This window comes from Cynara cardunculus (assembly GCF_001531365.2).
Source record: "Cynara cardunculus var. scolymus isolate 2C chromosome LG 2, CcrdV1, whole genome shotgun sequence".
Taxonomy (NCBI): Eukaryota; Viridiplantae; Streptophyta; class Magnoliopsida; order Asterales; family Asteraceae; genus Cynara; species Cynara cardunculus.
Genome location: NC_037529.1, coordinates 4,706,445 through 4,729,197, shown reverse-complemented (window position 1 = coordinate 4,729,197; position 22,753 = coordinate 4,706,445). Strand labels below are relative to the sequence as shown.

At 33.4% G+C, this 22,753-nt stretch overlaps 2 protein-coding genes across 2 annotated transcripts; one reads left to right on the top strand and one right to left on the bottom strand.

Moving 5' to 3' along the window:
- Positions 1–173: 173 nt before the first annotated feature.
- On the top strand, positions 174–3,539 carry LOC112506751 (UDP-URONIC ACID TRANSPORTER 1-like). The gene is made up of 4 exons (XM_025110995.1): positions 174–801; positions 1,618–1,721; positions 1,985–2,213; positions 3,026–3,539. Exons 1-4 carry the CDS (start codon positions 349–351, stop codon positions 3,170–3,172), a joined length of 933 nt encoding a protein of 310 aa, XP_024966763.1. The 5' UTR covers positions 174–348; the 3' UTR covers positions 3,173–3,539.
- Positions 3,540–4,251: 712 nt separating this feature from the next.
- LOC112507632 (calcium-transporting ATPase 4, plasma membrane-type-like) lies at positions 4,252–20,341 on the bottom strand. The gene is made up of 7 exons (XM_025112281.1): positions 20,043–20,341; positions 9,418–9,472; positions 6,944–8,895; positions 6,679–6,834; positions 6,145–6,316; positions 5,540–5,838; positions 4,252–4,682 (listed from the first exon to the last, which is right to left on the bottom strand). The coding sequence occupies exons 1-7, from the start codon at positions 20,211–20,213 to the stop codon at positions 4,377–4,379; spliced, it is 3,111 nt and encodes a 1,036-aa protein (XP_024968049.1). The 5' UTR covers positions 20,214–20,341; the 3' UTR covers positions 4,252–4,376.
- Positions 20,342–22,753: the final 2,412 nt, after the last annotated feature.

Genomic DNA, 22,753 nt, shown 5'->3' with positions numbered 1-22,753 from the left:
CGTTAGATGAGAAAATGAACGATTAAGATGGGTTAGCATAGTTTGCACAAAATATTGGGTTAGTATTTGAACCAACCCCTATATAGATATATATATATATATATATATATATAAATTATATTGGTGGAGTTACAAAAGAAATGCTTTTGATGAAAATGAAAAACGAGGCAACAAATAGAAAAGTGACACGTAGAACATAAAAAGGTTGCTCCTGTGTCCATATCCCGGCGATGACCTCCCGACACAGATTCATTGCATCACGGCAGAAACATCGGGACATCAAATCCTAACCCAGATCCATGGTTTTTGCTTCATTAATCATCCTTCCTCCATAGATCCCACAACACAATGTCATCCTCTTCATCATCCACCCACATTTTCTTCATCTCCTCCCTCATAATCCTTTGGTATTCATCCAACATCGGCGTTCTTCTTCTCAACAAACTCTTGCTCTCCAACTATGGCTTCAAATTCCCAATTTTCCTCACAATGTGCCACATGTCAGCTTGTGCTATCCTCAGTTACATCTCCATTGTTTTCCTCAAAATCGTGSCCTTTCAGAAGATCAAATCGAGGTCGCAGTTTTTAAGGATTGCAACTCTCAGCATTGTGTTTTGTGGGTCTGTTGTCGGCGGGAATATTTCCCTTAGGTTTTTGCCGGTTTCTTTCAACCAAGCTGTCGGTGCGACGACGCCGTTCTTCACAGCCATGTTTGCATACTTGATGACCTTCAAGAGAGAGGCTTGGGTTACTTATGGTGCTCTTGTTCCTGTTGTTACTGGTGTTGTGATTGCCAGTGGGGTAATTTTCTGCCGTCTATTTTCTTCAATTATTATTACATTTCTTGATTAAATTATATGTGATTGTTGTTCCTTTTCTTGATCTATGTTTCTAAAATAGAAATAGTGTAGTTGTTGGAGTTGGATCTTGATCTGTAGTGCTTAAGGGTAGACTGAACCGGACAGTTGAGATTGAGTTAGGGCCTGTCCGTTAGCAGCTTAACGGCTTAATGCGACTCCACAACTTATTCACTGTTGGATAGTGGCTTAATATATTGAAATTGGCTTATTCAATAAGCCTCTAGTGGGAGTTTTATGCAGAAAGTCAAGGTTTTCACCAAACCTGCCCAATTCATATCATAAAGCACTCCCAAACAAAAACCCTTTCTATCAATGAGAAAACCCCCCAAACAAAAACCTTCCCAATCTATACTGATAGGTTAAACAGCTACAAACAGCTTTATTCATATAGGACTTGATGGAAAACCAAACAAACAGCCACTTAAACCGGTGAAAGAATTGCTTTAATATGACATAGGTAGTATAAAGATTTATCGATCTTGTCCCATCTCCCTCAAATTTGGAATTTGTTTAATGCCGCCACTGCACCGGTTCCGTGTCCAGTCAGCCATCACGGGGAGGTAAATCATAGCGAGCCAGCAGCAGTTGGATCCATAAGCTTGAACCCATTAGGGTTTGGTGTTGATATATGTTTAAACTCCATCAAACACTTTAAAGAATCACAACAACGTTTTCTTTGTTCGACATAGTTGCATAGCTTTCTCCCGTAATTTCGTTGTTGCTAGCAAAAGTAATAAACTTTATCGGTTTTTGGTAGGGTGAGCCGAGTTTTCATTTATATGGATTCATTATGTGCATAAGTGCGACCGCTGCTAGGGCCTTCAAGTCGGTTCTTCAGGGCATCCTCCTATCTTCCGAAGGGTAAATCCATTTTACACATCGGTAAATGATCTCTTGACAGCTTCTTTTTAAATCCATGACCTTCTGACAAGTTTTTGGGCGTTTTTACGTATGGAAGTGAAGTGATGGATCTAAAACTAACTTGGCAGAAGGTCATTTGACCAAAGGACCCGCTAACGAATACACACTTGAGTTCATAATCCATAACGGAATTGGATTTCTTGGATTTGAAATTAAGTTGCATTTTCAGTTTGTTTGCTCACATGAGTTGTTTATATTTGCAGCGAAAAATTGAACTCGATGAATCTGTTGCTATATATGTCCCCGATCGCGATTGTTGTATTATTGCCGGCGGCACTTGTGATGGAGCCGGATGTGATCGATGTTACCGTCTCTCTTGCATTGAAACATAGGTTCATGTGGCTACTGCTTTTGGTGAATTCAACCATGGCTTATGCAGCCAACTTGACCAACTTCTTGGTCACCAAGAACACTAGTGCATTGACACTCCAGGTCCGTCTCTTGGTTCTTTTTGCACTTTTTACGTATATATTTTACCACATTATTAACTCCAATAGTTGCGTGACGTATCTCTTTACGTATTTGTCAAAACTTGAATCTCGAAACCCCCCTACGATCCAAGAAACGAAATGCGTTTTGACTTTGTAAGAAGCACGAGAGGGCATTTTGGTCTTTTTACCATTTTTTTTTGTCTTTTTCCGTTTTTTATTAAATAAATTGCAATGTACATGGGGGCGGAATTAGTAAGGGGCTAGGGTTGCCCCGTGCCCTCACTCTACCGTCCTGTGGAAGTCGAGGCATATATAGGGTTAAGAGTTGTTTCTTTACCTCTTAATAGTTACATTAAGACACAACATTTGAATCGTTAAGAGGTGAATCTTGTTTGGCAAAAAAAAAAGTCTTCTTCTTAATGGTTCTAAAACCTTCTGAATGATTTTGTATCCTGAATCTCCCTTAACCATTAAGAGCGCTAATTTCATTGTACACAATTACCAAACAATTATATTTCATTTTGCACTATATCATGAGAGCCTCTTAATCATTCTGACCACTTAATCATTTTGCACCAAACCATTCAACAATTGTCAAACAACCCCTAGGCAACAAAGCTCGAAAATTACCTCGGAGGTCATACTCGTAAAATTACTAGGAGGTCTATCCGTACTTCAAGTTTTAAATTTATACGAATAGTGACGTTTTTCGATCTGCAACATTTGTTATGAAGCTTGACATATTATCGCCCTTTGCTTCAGAAATCGAACCATCATATTTGCTTTGGACTGAACTCTATTAATGGTGATCAGGTACTGGGGAACGCAAAAGGAGCCGTAGCCGTTGTTATCTCGATACTCCTTTTCAAAAACCCGGTTACGTTTGTAGGTATAGCTGGTTACTCGATGACCGTTATGGGGGTGGTTGCTTATGGAGAAGCCAAAAGGAGATACCGATGATCATTGTGGTTATTATTGTTTTTTTTGGACCGAAAGCGCTTAGCATGCAGAGATCCTCGTTAAAAGTAGAAGTGGTGGCGAATGAAGCATATTTTTGTCTCGGATCTAACGACCTCGTGGGAACACCACGTCCCCTTGGTTTTACGAGCATTTAAGGAAATTGTTTTTACACGCAGTTTCCACGGTATCAGATGCTTGCCGTTGAGTGTGAGTTCGATTTGGTTTGTGGTATGTAATTGTTAGAAACTCGGGCATTATTACGTAGTTTGATCCTGTTCTCGAATCGTACTTCGAACTCACGTAGCTTTTTGTAAAACTATTTCAGGTAGCTTTTGATAAGCTTTAAAGCAATTTTAAATTTACGACTCTATCGGCTTACTGTCATTCCAACCCCTTATCATTTAAGACGATTTTACATTGTCATTTAATTTATCTGTCAATTTCATTAAATGTAACTAATTTAAGAACTAAATTTCAACTAACTAGTTGGTTAATGAAATAATAGCCGTGTTTGGTAAGAACCGACAAACTAGATAACATTATAAAATGATGTGTTAAAAGATTAATTGGAAAAATCTAAGACATTGCTTGCCAGTTGCTAAATGGTTTGATACAGAATGATTAAGAGACTCTTATGATATAATGCAAAATGAAATATAATTGTTTGGTATAAGAGTAAAATTAGGGCGTTGAATGATTAAGGAAGACCGAAGATACAAAATCGTTCGGATGGTTTTAGAACCATAAAGAGACAGATTTTTTTTTGTCAAACAAGATTCACTTCTTAACAATTCAGAGATCGTCTCTTAATAGAACTATTAAGAAGTAAACCGTCACAATTAGAAAAAGTAGAAGAAAAAAAACTAATTGAACTTGTTAAACAATACTTCAAATAGTGTTCCAAGAACTTCCTAGAGTTCAAGAGTTCCGACCATCTTTTCGACTATCAAAAGGACTATTCATTATTTGAACAAAAGCAGTTAATTTATGAATATAACATGGAAATAAGACGACGAATTCGTCATGTAAAAGTGTAACTCTCAAATCATCACGCAATCGAGCACCGGAAAAGTTGTAAAAGAAAGCAAAAGAAACTATACCATATATTATGCACGGTTAGGAGATTGATGAGAAAAGATCGCTTGAAACCTGTCGGTATAACGAAAAGGAAAGAAAAACGATACAATACCCCTTCAGCTTTCGATCAAACCTGTTCTGAGCCATCGGGGAGTATCTCATAACCATCATGTTGTTGCTTAACAGCAGCCTTCTCAACCGGAATGCACTTCAAAACAACTGCGATCGGCATGCTCACAAATCCGATCACGATGCTAAGTAACCACAGTTCCCAGTCTAGGGGGACGGTGCTTGCAAAAGTGCCGAGAAACTCGACTATGATGACTTGAAATACGACCGTCGAGATCATGACGCCTATGAATATCCAACTGCTGAACATGCCACGGAAAATGTTTATCTTGTCGATGTCACGGCTGTTTATTTCATTAAAAACCTGTCGAAATACACCGGTAAAAAGAGAGCACAAATAACCCATGTCAATATAATGTGTGATATAATTTATACAAGTGCGACATTTTGGCATAACTGGTATTTTTTTAAAACTATCGAGAAACTAATCTCTAAGTGATCGTTTGGTATGCGAATGGGATCAGACACGACTAGACTAGAAAGACAAAAGTGAGGTAGGCAGGTGAAAAACCGTGGGATTTTAGGCTTTTAATTTAACATGGGCAATTTAGTAATTTTACCAATCTTGCCCATTCCCTTATTTTTGTTCGACCTATTTTGTCCCACAGCCCTGTCCCACGTACTAAACACTCTTTTTCCCTATGTGTTTGGTACATGGGACATGGACTAGACCGGAAATGACGGGACAAAACTCATTGTCTCACGTTTGGCGTGACATGTGACAGGACACTGTCTTGTCCGGTCTTACTTGTAGCACCAGACTTGTCATGTCTAGTCTTGTCAAGTCCAGTCTTATAGTTGTGTTTTGTCATGTCTTGTTCTGTCCAGTCTAATCCAATCTTATCTGTATACATTTGAGACAAGGATCACATGGTACTAATTGAGTCATTTGATCAATAGATTATATTAACTAATGTTTGGGTTCAAGTGGGAATGAAAGTTAAGGTGATAAACATAAGAAGAGATCTTCACTTTTGAGGCACATTAGGATGAAATGCACAAATATGCACCGGATCAACTCCTGTATCATGCGCATGAGTGGGCTTGAGATTAAAGGTGATTAAGGGTAAGATGTTTGCTTATGCTTCTCACTTTAACTCTCCTTTTCAATAAAACATATATATATACGAAAACATTTGAGGTAATTAGAACTTGTATAACCTGACAGAAGACGAAGGTGTTGAAGATGAAAGTATTAAGGACGGCAGTTGCATTCGATCCATGTAAATTCAAAATTGGCTTCCCAGCAAAATTGAGAACAAATAGGACAGCCATTTGGTAAATACTCTGACCAATGATGTTCCTCCACATCGTCTTTGTAATGAAACTGTCGGTTCGCTTAACGGGTGGCCGTTTCATCAGACCCTCATTCGGTGGTTCAGTGGCCAGTGCCAATGCACCCAAGGTGTCCATGATCAGGTTGACCCAAAGCAATTGCACAGCCGTGAGAGGGGCAGACCCTGCAGTTACGTTATAAGAGAATAAGCACGTCATAACTGTTGTCATTAGCGGATAAGCTAGTTGTTGGTTGATAGGTTAGTAGATAAATTAGTTATCTTTGGTGTAAAATGATCTAAAAGTACATGTGAAAATTTATTTAGAAAAATAATGGGCATAGATGGAAAAAGTGAAAATAGCCCTTGAGCTTATTTAAATGTCATCCGAAATAGTTTTTCAAAAGGCTAGTTTATAACTAATCAAACGGGACTTTTTCAATAAGCTAAAAAAATAAGCTAACTGATGGTAGTTAATAAAGACCAATGCACCTGTGAGGCATGCAGAAACAAAGTTGATCATCAGAGCAACGATATTAACGGTTAACTGGAACTGCACAAACTTTTGAATGTTAATGTATACAGCACGTCCCCATTTCGCTACTTTTACAATTGTTGCGAAATCATCATCCATCACGATGACATCAGCTTGTTCTTTTGCGACCTGCGGGTATAATACTAGAGATGTTGAGGTGCAAGAGTTGCTAAAAACTGTCGAGAGGCAAATATATGATACGGATGCTCATAAACATATATAGAGGGAGGTTTATATGACAACCGTAAATATTTTGAGAACTTAAGAACCAATTATTTATGTTTTATTCATGATAAATGTCGTATAGATATTCATGAGGAAAATTACTCGTAATAAAAATGCATGATATTCATTATAAATAATAGTATTCATGATAAATAATACATAAAATAATTGGTTCCATATCGTTCTCATTTGAACTTTATTCTCTCCCATAAGCATGTATATACACATTAATTTGAAAAGGGTATCTAATAAAAGAAAATACAAACCTCGGTTCCGGCTATACCCATGGCAAACCCGATATCCGACTCGTGTAATGCTGGAGCATCATTCGTGCCATCACCCGTAACTGCGACAACTTCAGACATGCCTCTCAAATGCTTTACAAGATCATACTTGTCCGTTGGTGACGATCTAGCCATTACCTACAATATTCATGGAAATGCAGTTCAATCTGTGTGAGATTTACTGGTTCGTTTGGTTTCAGTTCAAAAACCATTTTCTTTTAGTTGCGGTTGTATACTAATGTTTTACCTGAATTCTAGGTGCGATTTCATTCAATTGCTCGGTAGTTAGGGTCCGGAACTCTGGACCTTCAATGGCCAAGCCGCCTACGGTAAGTATGCCACATTCCTTTGCAATGGCTTTAGCCGTGTTGATATTATCACCTGTAACCATACGAACAGTAATGCCAGCWGCTAAACAAGTTCCAACGGCTTCCTTAACCCCTGGTCGAACCGGATCCTTAATTCCAACAACCGCAATCAATGTATATCCACGTTCGGGTATGTTCTGTTGACCATCAAAACCACCTTCAACATCCAAATAAGCCAAACAAAGAGTTCTCAAAGCATCCACAGCAAATTCTTCGATGACGTCTGTAACAACCTTTACTTTCTCTTCGGACATGGGAACAGCTTCTCCATTGCGATCGATGATCTTGTCACATAATCCTAATACTATTTCGGATGCACCTTTGCAAAATGCGCGAATTTGGCCATCCGGGAGAGCTACAATCACGGACATTTTCTTCTTGGCGGAATTAAAAGGTTCCATTTTTAACATCTTAATCTCGCTGTGTGTGGCATTGAAATCTCCGCCAAGATCCAGCCCGTATTGCAATATTGCGGACTCGGTTGGGGTTCCCAAAATATTCTTTTTTCCGTTTTTGTCCTTGACCACCTCGGAGCCTGTACATTCAAATATACCTTGCAAGAGAACGTTTGACACACCTTCTAATAACTTCGAAGACAAAACTCGACCTTCGTTGTCTCTAACATCTTTTGTTTCGCCCGATACCCATATTTTATCGACAATCATATGATTTGTCGTTAACGTGCCCGTTTTATCTGTGCATATACAAGTCGAAGAACCCATTGTTTCACAAGCAGAGAGATGTCTTACAAGCGCCTTATCGTTCATTAACTTCTTCATCGCAAAGGCAAGGCTGAGGGTAACGGCCAACGGTAGGCCTTCTGGCACTGCAACCACAATAATAGTAACAGCAGTCGCAAAGTAATCTAACATAGTCAAAGCATCGCTCGATGACCAACTCGAGAACTGATTGTGCATTGCTTTTTCCACGAGAAACCTCACGGTTAACACAAGAAACGTCAACACGGCAAACACCAATCCGATTTTCCCAATGATTGTAGCGACTCCATTTAACTTGACTTGCAACGGGGTTTCGTCTTCTCCTTCTTCGCTTAACGTTTCCATCAACTTTCCCCATTCGGTTTTCATGCCCACGGCTGTAACAAGCATCTTAGCTGAACCATCTTGCACTTTGGTTCCTGCAAGTAGAAAAGGCTTCTTTTCATCAATATTCACAGGATTGCTCTCACCCGTTAAGCTGGATTCATCGATCAACAAGTTGTATCCTGATATGAATATCCCATCGGCTGGAACTTGATCACCGATCGATAAGTGGACAATATCTCCAACAACTAAGTCATAAATGGAGATCTTTTTCCGATACCCGTCTCTTGTTACATGAGATGAAATCTTTTTCTTCTCTTTATCAAGATCCTTAAACTGCAAAGACTGTTTGTAGTCACTCACAGCCGTAACCGTGACTACTAATAGAATACTGAGTAGAATTCCCAATCCATCATAAATCCCATCGGGCCAGCCTTCGGTTGCGAGTCCCACACCAATTGAGACCACGGCGCAAACTATAAGGATAATGAGAGTAAGATCATGAAGGGCCTCCCATACGAACATAAAGAAGCTCTTGGAAGGCTTTTCGGTATATTTGTTGATGCCATAAGTCTCTTGTCTGATGGACAATTCGCTTGATTTGATTCCTTCGTCTAATGAGACGTCTATGGCTTCTGCAATTCCATCGACTCCACGAAGAGATCGTAAGGTCTTGACATCATAATTACGAACCATGGATGCAAGTTTATCTGGATTGTTGGTGAATTCGGAAAATGTTACATGCCTTGGCTGATGATGTTCATGAACATTTTGAGGGTGAGCAGCAGCTGTTGACATAGGATTCATAAATCATCGATGCATACAACAACAAAATTGGGTTTATAGGAAGCTAAGAATATCAAGTGTCTTAACAAACTATATTAGACTCAAAAAATAAAGGATCTTGTCTAAAAATGTTAATAAGTTTATATGACGCTTTTAGTCATCTCAACAATTTTATTAGGACATTTATAAAATAAAACATTGTATTAGTTATTTTATATATAAACATGTCTTTTTTAGCACGTTTGTTTTTCTAAGACATTTTTTCAGATAGTGTCCTATAAAATAACTAATACAACGTTTTATTTTAAAAAATGTCCTAAAAGACTTGTTAAGATGCTCAAAAAAATTCCAATAAACTTATTGCAACACTCTTAAATAAAAAGCTTTATTGTTGTCCTACAAGACAATCTATTGGTACATTTTGACAATTTCTTTTAAGAGAGCAAAAGCTGATGGGGTACATAAAGGAAAGTTGAAAAATGGATCCATTTCAGTTTTTGCAACACTGCATAGATTCAACGTACCATCTATAAATCGCATTGCTGCCCTCATGGCCATAAAGGTAACACGCAAATCTTCCTGCCAAAGGTGAGAACGAAATGATTATGTGAAATAGATCTTAGAGAAATCATCTCTTGAACATATTCTGTTAGAAGAATCTATCAGGGTTAGCTGGTAGGTTTGCAGTGTGCAAACTCATGCATAACATATCTACATCAAATTTAGAATTCCATGAGATAGCTTTTTTTGAGCTTATTGAAAAATGTCAGTTACCAATTTATAAGCTAACGTTTTGAAAATTCTACTTCAAATAGCTTTTCAATAAGCTCCAAGGACTGTTTTTCACTTTTTGGAATGAATTATGCTCCTTTTATGTTAAGTCATTTTACATTGTTATCTAGTTTTAACTAAAAAATTCAAATTAACTCAGGAATAGGCATGTGGTGTATTGGCTGCAAGCAGAATGTAGCGCTTTTGGAGTCTGTTGGTTAAATATAGCATTAGTTGGCAAGTATGCAGTGTGAAAACTTCTGAAAAACGTCATTATGTTGCCACTTAATACAAAGGGGCTTCAACGACAAAAAATCCGTCGGTAATCGGCCAGAAAAAGCCATCAGCGACAGATCTCATAGCCGGAGAAAATATGGCTAGTGATCGTGATTGCCGACGGAAAAATCCGCTGGTAATTCCCCAGTGATGGTGAATTCGCTGGTAATCTTCTAAGATGAAGCCTCTTTGTTTTGTAGCTATAATCTTCTAAGCAAGTGATACATTAAGCAGACCACTTTAGGGTACAAAATACAACTATTTTAAGAAAGCCTAAGAAAGTTAAAAGTTTGATATTATATCTTTAAATTAGAGATGTACAAAACCGGACCTTAACTGGGTATCCATAACTGGTACGTGGTAGCGGTCCGCATTAGTTGATATCGGTTTATATTGCTTGGATCTTGTTGGTGGTTGGTTTATTGTGCCTGGATTGTCATCTACTTGTTGCTAGACCTATTGTTTCCGAATTAATTGTGTGTGGTTGAATTCACACTTAGTTACAAGTCCCACATAGAGTATGTTATCCTAGTCTTTGGTCTACAAAAACTCCTATAAGAGACTTCATTTACTCGAAAATGTCTAAAAAGTCACGTCCAGCCTCAGTTGTTCATCCCACATGCTCCTCGGCTTACCTCTCCTCTTCCCGTCTGACCATCATGCTTTCTATCTTTCTCACAAGCTATACAAACATAAACTTGCCGTAACCATCCCATGTCGGGATTCAACCACAAGCTATAACTCAATTTTTTTTTTCRTATTTGGGGTTGACCCCGAGAAAAACATTTATGATATCTCCAGGTCTTTTCACCAAAAACCTTCCCCGACTACATGGTTTTGTGTATAATTATAACCATACCTAAGCTAAATGAATTTTTTAATGGTCCATAAATTAATGGATGATGTCGAGAGACTTAGAACTTGCAATCTATTAAATAATAAATTGATTAGCGTTTTGACTCGAATGTTTTAATTTATTTTAACCTGGATTTGATTGGCTGGAGCAACAATCATTGAGGCTGCTTAATTCATTACTCTTTGTAAACTAAAAGTCAATTTTTCCCCTGAAGTTTGAGTTCGAGGAGATACCCGATACTTTTTTTAAAAATAAAGTAATAAAAGACAAAATCTTTAAGAAAGAATTATTATATTCAAATCAAATATCTACACTACTTTAAATATTTAAACATTAAATATATTATTGAAATATTCAATACTTTTAATAAAATATAATTTTCATGTTCTAAATATTTAATTTTAATGTTTTTTATTGCTTGAAAATCTCTATCTTATATATGAAGATACCCTCAAGAATTAGACGGTGTAGGGGCAAAGACGGCCCTATAAATAAGGGCAGGGACATGGAGAGGGACAGGGGTATTTTAGTACTTATCCCCCACCTCATTTCCATCTCTAACCCCTATTTCCAACCTCATCTCCATCTATTTGAATCCTCCTTTACATTTGTTGGACCTCTAATAAGGTTTAAATAACAGAACTGTAAATTACTATTAATTCTATATCGTACATATACCATGGGAGCAAAAAGCGAAGCAAACGGAGGCACAAGAATTAAAACTTTTAACTACTAGGATGTGACACATAGCTTATAACTTAGGAGGATTTAATGAAAGTATAATCTTTCTTAGATATGAATATAGACGTTATAATCATGAAGGTTTACTTAGGATGATTCTACACCCTCTATATTCACCTGAATAAACAGACCGGATACCCACCATTAAGAAAACAACTACAACTTTTCTTTGGTAAACTCTTGATAATTGAAGTATACTGAATATATTCTTCTGCTGTACCTTTCATTATTAATAGTATAATTATTGATAGGCGATCGTGGGGGGCATCTCAGGGCAGAGGAAGATTCGTRGAAATTTCATTGTTATACAAAAAGCTGTCCAAATCAGAAAATCTTATTCAAGCTACTTTTGCCATAAACCCTCAAGTTTGTAGTAGTACCCAATAAAACCCAATATATTGTTAAGGGGTTGGCTAGTTACATGCACCCATATATTATTAAAAGTATCTTTACTTATGAATTTTTTTCTCATACACGTCAACAACGTTAATGTTTACTTTTTACATTAACAATACATGAATTAACTTGATTTTTAAATAGAAAGATGCAAATAGCATTCCCCAATGCTATATGCACTATTTTTATGTTAGAACCAGATCAAATCATGCATTGCAAAGCTAAAAGTATATATTGATGTTACTGTATGTGAGAAGAAAATTGATAGGTAGGAGTGCATTTAACAATATATAGGGGTACATTTAGCCCACTCCATTTTTTAATCGACTAAGGGATCGTTTACTAAACATTTATCTTGGTAAGCACTTACCAATTCAATTACCTTACCAGGTCAACATAGCAAATACCAAGAATATTATCTGTAAGAGGGAAAACAAGGTTCAAGAGTTCCATCTGGTAAGTCATGAGGGTGATAACTCTTACTCGATAAGGACTTTCCGGGTTATATACGCTATTTTGATAGCCTGGAATGGTATCCCATAAGGTAAATTATAGTGATTACTTTTATAGGAAAACGCTTTACCCGATAAGTTTTTGATAAATAGTCCCTCAATGTCCAAACGAACATCTATAACCTAATCCAAGACCTTAGAAATTCGTAGCAATATCCACCATTTCTTGCCTGCCTAATAATTATCATGTGAAACGTTTCTTTTAGATCAAGAATTTTTCAATAGGTTATTTGATAAAAAAAGATAATATCATGGTTTAACTTGAATAACTTTTCAAAATAAAATACATTATTATTTAAAATTCAAGCTTTACAAGCTCGTTTAAAAATTTATCTCAAGATTGATTAACTTGTTTATTGGTTGAAGTTCGATAAATTTTAAATTATAATATTATGACTTATGAGCATATATGGCTGAAAACGTATACTACTCAAATGATTTGACTCGAAAAACTTATTCGTGTTTTTAAATGAACAGAATCAAACATTAATCTTATAAAGTTCAATTCGTTAATTTAAACAATTTTATATTAAAGATCGGCTCGAACTCTAATAACTCGTTAAAAACTCAAATCAATTAACACCCCTAGACCAACCATTGGGTTTGCCTAAATTCTTGGCCCACCAAAAATTATTGTTAAAACATGGCAAACAGCTAGACCAAAATTTCAAAGGTTTTCTGGTATATTGATCAAACTCGAAGGGTCTTTCGTGCCATTTACGGTTAAAAATGTAGGTGAACCTTTTCGCCACCTTTCCATTCCTGGAAGATGAGGAAGAAGTCTGACTTCTTGCACGCGTTGGCGACGCGTAAGGTGAATATTCTTCATCTATAGCGTGGTCGGTGGCCCAGCACGACATACGAATCGACGGTTTGGAACCTGGTCGTCTCATGGCTTCAGATGAAGTCTTGAATATTGAGAAAGTCTATTTTGAGGGAATAGAAGGGTAAATTGATACATATTCCGATTTTAATGTCTTGTTTTATTCTTTATTTATATTAATATAATACGATTTTATGTATAGTTTTATAAAAACGATAATATTATTATTTTTAAATAAAATATAAAGTTTAAAATATCATTAAAATTTGAAAAAAAAAACGTATATATATATATATAAAGATTAGTATCAAGTTAACTATTCAAAATTTCTAGTTTTGTGTAATTCTTTTAATTTAAATATATATTATAATTTAATTTAACGTAGCGAAATAATTTAATTTAGGTTTGATAATATATAATTTTTTTATAAAGATAATAATTAAGTATTCTGTTAGAACTCAATAATTATCTTAATTATATTTTAGATTTTTATATTTAAAATGAGATATTTATCTTGTATTTGATTAAATTTATCTGCAGTTAGTTACACGAATTCAAATATGCATGGAGCTTTAATAAGTTGTACTTACGCATAATTTACTTGTAATCTTGAATTTTAAGTAATATGCATCGATAAACAGTATTTTGTGCATAAAAAATGATTTTTAACAGTTTTTTTCAAATGCTTTATAATATAGTATAGATAATCCGAAAAAACAAAATTTATTAAAATAAAGATTTTGAAGATTTTTATTATAATAGATTTTTTTAAAATAGAAAAAATTAGAAAGAAAGGATAAAATTATTTTTTATAGAATTCTTGAATGTATATGATAGATATAAATAATATTTTATAAAGGATATAAAATATTATAACCTACAAAGTAAAGAAGTTGTTGGATATTTTGACTTTTGATTCTCCATTTTAAAGAATCTTTTAGAGATGCTCCATCCAAACAAATTGATATTCGGGTTAAATGGTTTTAGGTTATCAATTTTCAGATTAAACAATTCAATTAACCAAATAACAAATTATGTTTTTGTTATAGATCATTTTATTTATATACAAAAATGTAATAAAGTAGGTAATATTTTGCTTAATAATGTTTTTATTTCATAATGGAGTGTGGTTTAATCTTTTCCTAGATAATATTTTTGTATGTTAATTAACAAGGTCGTCCCTTAGCATGTTAAATGTGAGATTTTGAACCTGTGTAAAATTATAACCGAAATTATTTAGGTTCAGACCATTAATTGTTTGGTTTTAAGTTCAAATTATTAATGGTTTAGGTTTAGTTTCAGATTGTTAATCGTTTTTGGTTTAATCCATTTTTGTTCTTAGCATATATTCTTTGTTATCTCATTTGTGCAATGTAATCAAAAGTTTTAGAAATAGCAGGCCTCCAAAAAGATTGAAATGTCCCTACTAATTAAATGATCAAATATGATGCAATTATATATTGAAAACAAATCTCTTATAAAAATATTATAAGCTTCTATTCAACTAACCCAGTTGATAACCTCCAAGTTGATAACATCCCTACAGATCCCCAACCCAGGCACTATTTTGCCATGAATATATAGTCCAAAAATAGCAAGTGAGGATCTTCCCACTTGATATTTGTATTATTTTTTAATATTATATTCAAAGTATAGGGAAAATTTGCAAGCAAAGGAAGGGGGAGAGATCCATGAATCGGGATCCCTCAACTCAAGAGGAAGAACTCGTAATTTGTGATGCTTTTAATTTTTTTTACTAGGAGATTCTTACTCTTAGATCCATTATTCTGATAAACCTCAAGCTCGAGGGCGTAGTTAACCGATACAGAAACCCCTACTCGACAAGCTGCTAAGCCATTTGATAAAAAGATTCATCATAATAACCAACATCTAATCGAGGTAATTGTATTAACGTCAGAAGCAATTAGAAGGAGACAATCTTCAAAATATATATAAAAAACCTTAATCATGAGTTATACATATAAAATGCTAAAACATTTGACTTTGATACCATACATTGTCTCTTTACTAAAGAATATGATTTGGTGCATAAATCGGTTCCAAGAGGTGGTATTAAATATACTTTTTTTTTCTTTCCAATAAAGTAGATCTAAAATAATGGATAACCTTGAAAGCATGAGGGAAGCATGTTTATTGCTCATGTAAGCAATCATATCTAAAATCTACATTAGTAAATTCAGTTTTGCTTTATAAGTTTTTATATTTTATTAAATATATTTTATACTTTAAGTCAGAATAGGGGAGCACTCATCTTGGGGTGAGCTTATTACTTAGATGCTTTCAGCAGTTATCCGATCCTAATCAATAATTATTTTCATGCATCAAATCAGGTGGTGCAAATTAAAAATAAAATAGCAAAAATATAAAGAAAAAGGAAGTTACTGGCTTACTGCCAGAAAGGGTTGAAATCACGGTAATAAACAAGTGATACGATACCGTTTTACCATTTTAGCTATTTACAATAAGCTTTTAATTTTTTCCTTAATTGTAGACACCCTCTGCCACCTATACGACTTGGTATTGGTTCCTTTGTTGGGGTAATCTAGAAACTTCTTAAGTGAGTTAGATATAAGTTCATGCCTTCATTGATGGAGATCATCTTTTTGATCAATTTTAATATGAATATGAAACAAATCAAAGTTGTTCTCGGTATGATTTGAGGTTTTAGTTGTGTTCTCAAAATAAAATTGTTTTTAGAGTTATCAACAAGCCACAAAATTCAAACAATCATAAAAGTCTGTAAGAGTACTTTTCTTACATACATATGTAAAACATTGATCAGACATTATAAAAGTGATAAAAAAATCCTTCCAACCCCCTTTCAAAAACCAAATGTTACATTACATATCAATGCACCAATATACATTTAATAATTAATACTTTGTTAATAGAAAATGTGATATTTGACTTTGATTATAATTTACTAATAATCGGAGGCTGACGTTGATATAGCAAAATTACAAAATTTATATAAATCATAATAATTTTAAATATTATCTTGTAGCTATTGATAATAAATGAATAGATATCATATTTTGAGAAAATTTTAGAAATAAAAAAATATGTCTCCAACATTTAACAGAAAAACATTTAAAAATAAACATAAAACACATGATGATCTACGATATATTCTCCAAAATATAAATAATATACTTGTTATTTATTTTACTTTAAGAGATTTTTTCTATTACTCTAAAATAAAAAATCATAAAAACCTACAAGTTTAGAAATTCTCTAAATTTGATGCAAATAAAAAGGAAATAGTTTTTTACTCGTTTCCATCAATAATATTAAATTATTATTATATAGTATAGTTTTTTAAAGTGAATTAAATTGATAAAATTATAATATATTTTGATAATAAAATCAACATTAAAATATTTAAAATAGAAATCCGTTGGAGTTAAATATAATTTTTAGAGGATTTAATTTTTAGTTCTTTATTTTAGAAAAATTATAATAACTTAAATATATAGATATTTCAAGTTTATTTAATTTAAATTCACATTTTCTCTCTAGCCATGTATGTTATTTATATAACCGAGTGACAGAAATGAAATGTGAGAATGAAATTTATTAGGGAGTACAAGGGCACCTTGGATCTATAGTTCAAAGTATAGGTGTATTATTTACATCGGTTATCATCATAAGTAACTATACAGGGAAAAAATTACTTTTTTGCCTTCTTAGAAAAATTCAAAATAGTCAACGTACCGCAAGGCACTTTTTCTTAAAATCTCTAAACTTTTTAACCTTCTTAAAAAGAAATCCAAAATAGCCAATGCCCATACCACAACGCATTGAAGTCTATGAAATTTTTTGACGCATATAAAGGAAAATGGGGCTGAGACGCCATAGCTTGCGGCATCAAAAAGATATGTGCCGACGTATAAAAAGCAAGTCAAAGTCGTAGTTTACGGTACTATAATAAAAAAAGGTCTTGTGACAGTCTCTTCTTTATTTTTATGAAGGAAAGAAAAAGAGATAACTATAAAATAAAAAAATAAAAAAACTTTTATTTTATATGGTTATTTATGATGATAACCTTTTTACACAGACAATAATGAAAAGAATTGAATTATCGTCGGGTTTCTAATTTTATTACATTTCTTGTTTATAAAAAGGTTCTCTTTTATTAAAATTCGAAACAAGCCCACGATCTCTAGGAATTTAATAATCATCCTTTTGGAAAAGTGAGGGCTGAATATGAGAGGCATATCGCTTAATGGATCTTTGGTACTTGCAATGCGACTACTATTAATAGAATGGACGGTTGAATCAATAAAGTGACCTCCATGTTCATCATAAATACTATAATAATTTTAGAGGTGTATAATTAAATTATATTTTAAATAATAAATTTTAAAGAATTCCACAAAATGATAAAATATTAAACAGATACCATATGTCGATAACCCATAGCCTTGATTTTCACGGTAATTGCCAAATGGAATTGTCGCCCTAAATTTGTGCTTTTCTTCACTCGCTTTCTACGTCTAAATCTCCTGCTTGGTTTTATTGTTTTGATATGTTTATATTTATATTTTTGTAAATTTTATGGAAATGAAAAGGCAAAAATGTTGTCAACAATTAAATAAACCAAACGGAATTCTTTTCTAGGAATTCTCCTATTACACGTTTCAAAATGGAATTTTATTTATATTTTCAATAGATTAGCTTTAAAATGGTTAGAGAATATTTTACAACACATATAATGGAATCTGTTAGAATTTCTTTATATATTTTTTTAAATAAAAGAAAAACGAAAGAGAAATCCAAATAAAAATTTTCTTGATGAATGGTTTTAAGGAATTTGAATTTTGTGAAATGATTTAAAATTGGAAGGAGATATAGATGTGTTTGACTTGTAGGATTAGAAATGAATTGAATCCATTTTTTATAAATAATTTATAAAAATAAATTATAAATAATTATAAAAAATAATTAAATTACTTTTTATTAATTAATTATTACAAAAATGTTTTCAACATTTTTCAAAACATTATTAAATATAAATCCTCCAAAATACTAACAACCCAAGGGGATTTCTAACCTTGAATCTCTATTTTCTTTTTAAAATATGGAGATGTGTTGAAGATATTCTGATCACGTAGACACACTAAAAAGGTAAGAAAAAAAGTAAGATTTTGAAAAACACGATAAAAAGAATCAATAGAGAAAAGGTCTTTTTGACTCAAAGTCGAGTCAAATCATGTGTTCATTAAATAAATAATATTTTTAATTTCACCAACAGAAACGAATTTCGAGCATTGTTGTCATAAAAATAGTATGACARGGATAATCCTATTCAAATCTCATTCGATCGTTATATTATATTATTGCCTGCCATTGAAATGTCAAAAGAGAGTATTGTTGACTTTTGTTCAAGAAAATTAGCATGAAATCTTTCAAAATAACAGGTTTTTAGCTCACTTAAAATCAAGCATACCATTATGAAAGCAAATATGTCCATCAAAACATGATAAAATCATTTCAATGTAAAAGGTCTAACTTTATGAGTGCCTATTTTAAAATTCATATAAAATATTTTAAATTTTTATTTTAAAATTCCCATAAAAATTGAAGATTTAAAAACATTTGCTCTAAAACTCTCCTTTAAAATAAAAGAAATAGATAAAAAAAATAACATATTTGTTGAAGATTTTTTACATGTCCTACCTCGATTTTGTTGAACATTTACTATTATGGGCGTGTTTGGGAATGCTTATAAAAACAACTTATTGACTTATTCCGATGTGACACCAATAATAAGCATTTTTGACTGTTTGGATAAACAATTTATACCGATGTCAAACCGGTAATAAAAAGTTTTTGAAGAAGTTAAATTATTTTAACTTATAATAAGTTAACAAACTCTTTTGTAAAAAAACATAATTTGTTTCAAATAAACAATCTCAAACACCTCCTATATATGCTTGGGAATAATGTGGATTGATGAAAACATAGGTTACCAAATAAATGCAAAAAATTATGCCGAAATATTTGAATTGAAATGATAAAGATTTCAATATTCAGTCTTTTCGGAATCAATAATTATTCAACGGACATCAAATTTATTACCCTCCATCATGTTTTGACTTTATATTTTATAGTATTTTTCTTGATGGATTGTATTTTATAGCATTAGTGAGTTGTTCTTAAACCTAAATTCCTGTGAACTCTTAACTTTACCATCTCTAATAACTACTTTAAAACAAATATTTTGAAGGTTTTAATCATTATTTTGCTTCAGCTACTGTTCTAAATCGATATCCATTAAGGAAATTAAGAGTAAGAAGCTATACATCCTCAAATTTGGAAGAAGCCTCCAAGACTGGATAATACGAAGAGATTAACAACATTTTGGTTTATTTCCAACAATTAGGTTTACTGTGTTTTTAATAACATCTTCAGATCGATTTTAATTTTTTATTCTATATTAAAAAAATATAGTTCAATCGGTGGAGGAGATTGTGACAAGGTACTCTGGAATAAAATTTGGAGATAATCTTTGGGTGATTATTATCGTGAATACCTCAAAATAAAGTTATGAAGGAATTTTTTCTGTGTGTATTGTGAGACTAAGTTTATGATTTCAAATCCACAAGGAATGAGTTAACAGACAGAATACGAATCGATGTATTGAAAAAAAACAAATATGAATCAAACACATATATATATATACATACATATACATATACTAGCATGCGAGTGTGTGTGTGTTTGGGAAAGGATTCAGGATTGGAATTGAACCTTGATTTTGCGGAGTCGGTTCTGGTGAATCGATCGCTTTTCGAGGTCGGCTACATGACGAAATCGTCGGTGGCGGTTTTTGACGAGAGAGACGGCGTCGCGCCACTTCCTCAAAGCCGCTTCCGACGGGTGCTTCGCCGGAACATCAAAATCCTTCAAATAATCATTCATTTCAACTGGTGGTTGCACCGCCTCGTTCGGCGGTGTTCAGATCAGCAATCGAGAGAGTGTGATTGAGGCTAAGATCTGAGTAATCGTATACGATTATGATATCATTCTCCTCGTTGTTTATGGGGGAGTGCGTTACTTAACCTTTTGAATAGAAAGGGTACATGCCATATATATTAGCAGAGAATTATGCTTTTGTATATACAGACAAGAGTGTCCGGAGGATTCAACAAATAGTTGGGCCCAACAACAAAAAGGTTTATGGGTCGACCCAAAACCAATATTATATGTAACATTTTCTCCATTTTTCTGCAGATTTTTTTTATTATAAGTCTTCAAAATTTGTAAAATAAGAGGTTTTTTGTTTACCTCTTAATAGTTTCATTAAGAGACAACCTCTGAATCGTTAAAAGATAAATCTTGTTTCGTAAAAAAAATTATGTCTCTTAATAGTTCTACAACCCTCTGTCTTCATTAATCATTAAGAGCCTTGATTTAATCATAAACAATTACCAAACAATTATATTTTATTTTGCACTATATCATGAGAATCTGTTAATCGTTATGACCACTTAATCATTATGCATCAAACCATTCAGCAACTGTCAACAGCCTCTAACATTACTGTTGGATATGCTTTAAACAAGTTAATAGATTTGAAATGAAAAAATAAGCGAAATACTTTATAATGTTTTTTAAAGACCATGTTGGGTCGGTCCTGGGTTGTGTCGGTCAGGGGCAGGCCTATATAAGTCCAAATGAGCTCTCGTGCATTCGCTCAACTTATTTTCGTAAGTAGGATTCTTTTGAGGTATAATATGCACCCGCTAAACTTTTAGGGTGTTTTGGGATATTAGAAAAAACTTTTTAAAAAAACCTTTTTAAATTTATCTCGCTACTATTTTAAAAACCTTAAAAGATACTTTTTTTTTAATAAAATAAGAAGTGTTACTTTTTTTAATAAAATATTTATCTCGATTGAATAGAATCCCAAAGAGGTGAACAGGGTTCCAAATAACAAGAGATATTGGATATCTATATAAGGCATTCTCCGAATACCTCTTTTGTCACTGAGCGGTCATTTAAGGGCCTTAGCTGGTGATCCAAACTTTTTTCCTCTCGACGATGAAGCTTATCCCCATCGTGTCACTAGCCGACCTTGACCCCTGTTATTTTCTCGAAAGTAATATATCATATTTATTTAAGAAATATCTTATTCTTAAATATTTAATTTGCATGAAATTTAACAAGAAATTTAAAAAAAAAACCATTAAAAATAATTTGAAAAAGTTTTTTTCTCGTTTTTTATTTTTATTTTTGCCATGTCATCAAATACATTGTCTCGTTTAAGCCAATGAAACAAAACAAAACGAGGGTTAACTGGTTCAAAGGTAACGGGGTTACCCATTGCTATCAGGGATGAGCAAAGCCATGTACCTGGCTAAAATTCATGGAACCGGCGGTTCCTAGAATGACAGACCCTGAACCGATTACACCGGTTTTTTATATTTGGGAACGGGTTCCGGTACAGGGTACTCGGTTTCTATTTTATTTTTTTTATCATTTCACACTATAAAAAAGTAATTGTTAGTTTATTACAAAGYATCGACGTAAAGAAATGAACATTACAGAAGGTGAAAACTAATATGATGAAAACTAACAATCACATGAATAATTTGATAGAGACTCTTGACAACAGTAAAACGGTGGTAAGTTGTAACTTTAAAAGGTAAATTAATATATTCAATTTTAGTTTATTGAATATAATAAACATATAAAATATTTTCTATTAAAAAAAACAGCAGGGATCCTTCGATTCCAGTTCTAGATATCCATCGGGACCTGATACTCGGTCCCTGAACAGGTATAGACGGGTACCGGGGGATAACGGTTCCAAAAAAAAGAACCGGAACTGGTCCCGATCGGTTCCATATTATAGGAACTGGAACCAATCACATCGGTTCCAGTTTTGAAATCAGGCAGTTCTGGAGCGGTTATGATTCCGAAGGCAGCTACCAAGTTTCGATGCTCACTCCTAATTGTTACAATAAGTAGATTTTTCAATGTACCATGTTCTAATAAAAAATAATTTAAAAACATATTGTTGTAATAAAAAATAAAAATACAATATTATATTAAAAAAATATGAAAATAAATCATTATTCCATGCGAAAATATATATCCACATACAAATTAAGAGTCTGTTTGCCTCATGCCGAGAAATGAAAATGGGAGTGAAAATGACAATGACAGGGAATGAAAATGGGAATAAATTTTCATTTCCCCAATTTAACCAGGAATGAAATTTTGGGCTTCTGGGGGGAATGAACCCATTATATTATAAAAAACCAAACAGTTTCTTTTATTTTCATTCCCATTGATTACTGCTTAATACCTCCAACCAAACACCCCCTAAATACTTTAATGGTTTTCCATATGGGCTTATAWTTGGGTTCTGTTGTTTTTTTTTTTGTTGCCTACTGTCTTTTTTGGACCAAAAATCATCAGTTTTTTAGTTTTTAAAAATATATCATTTAAAATGA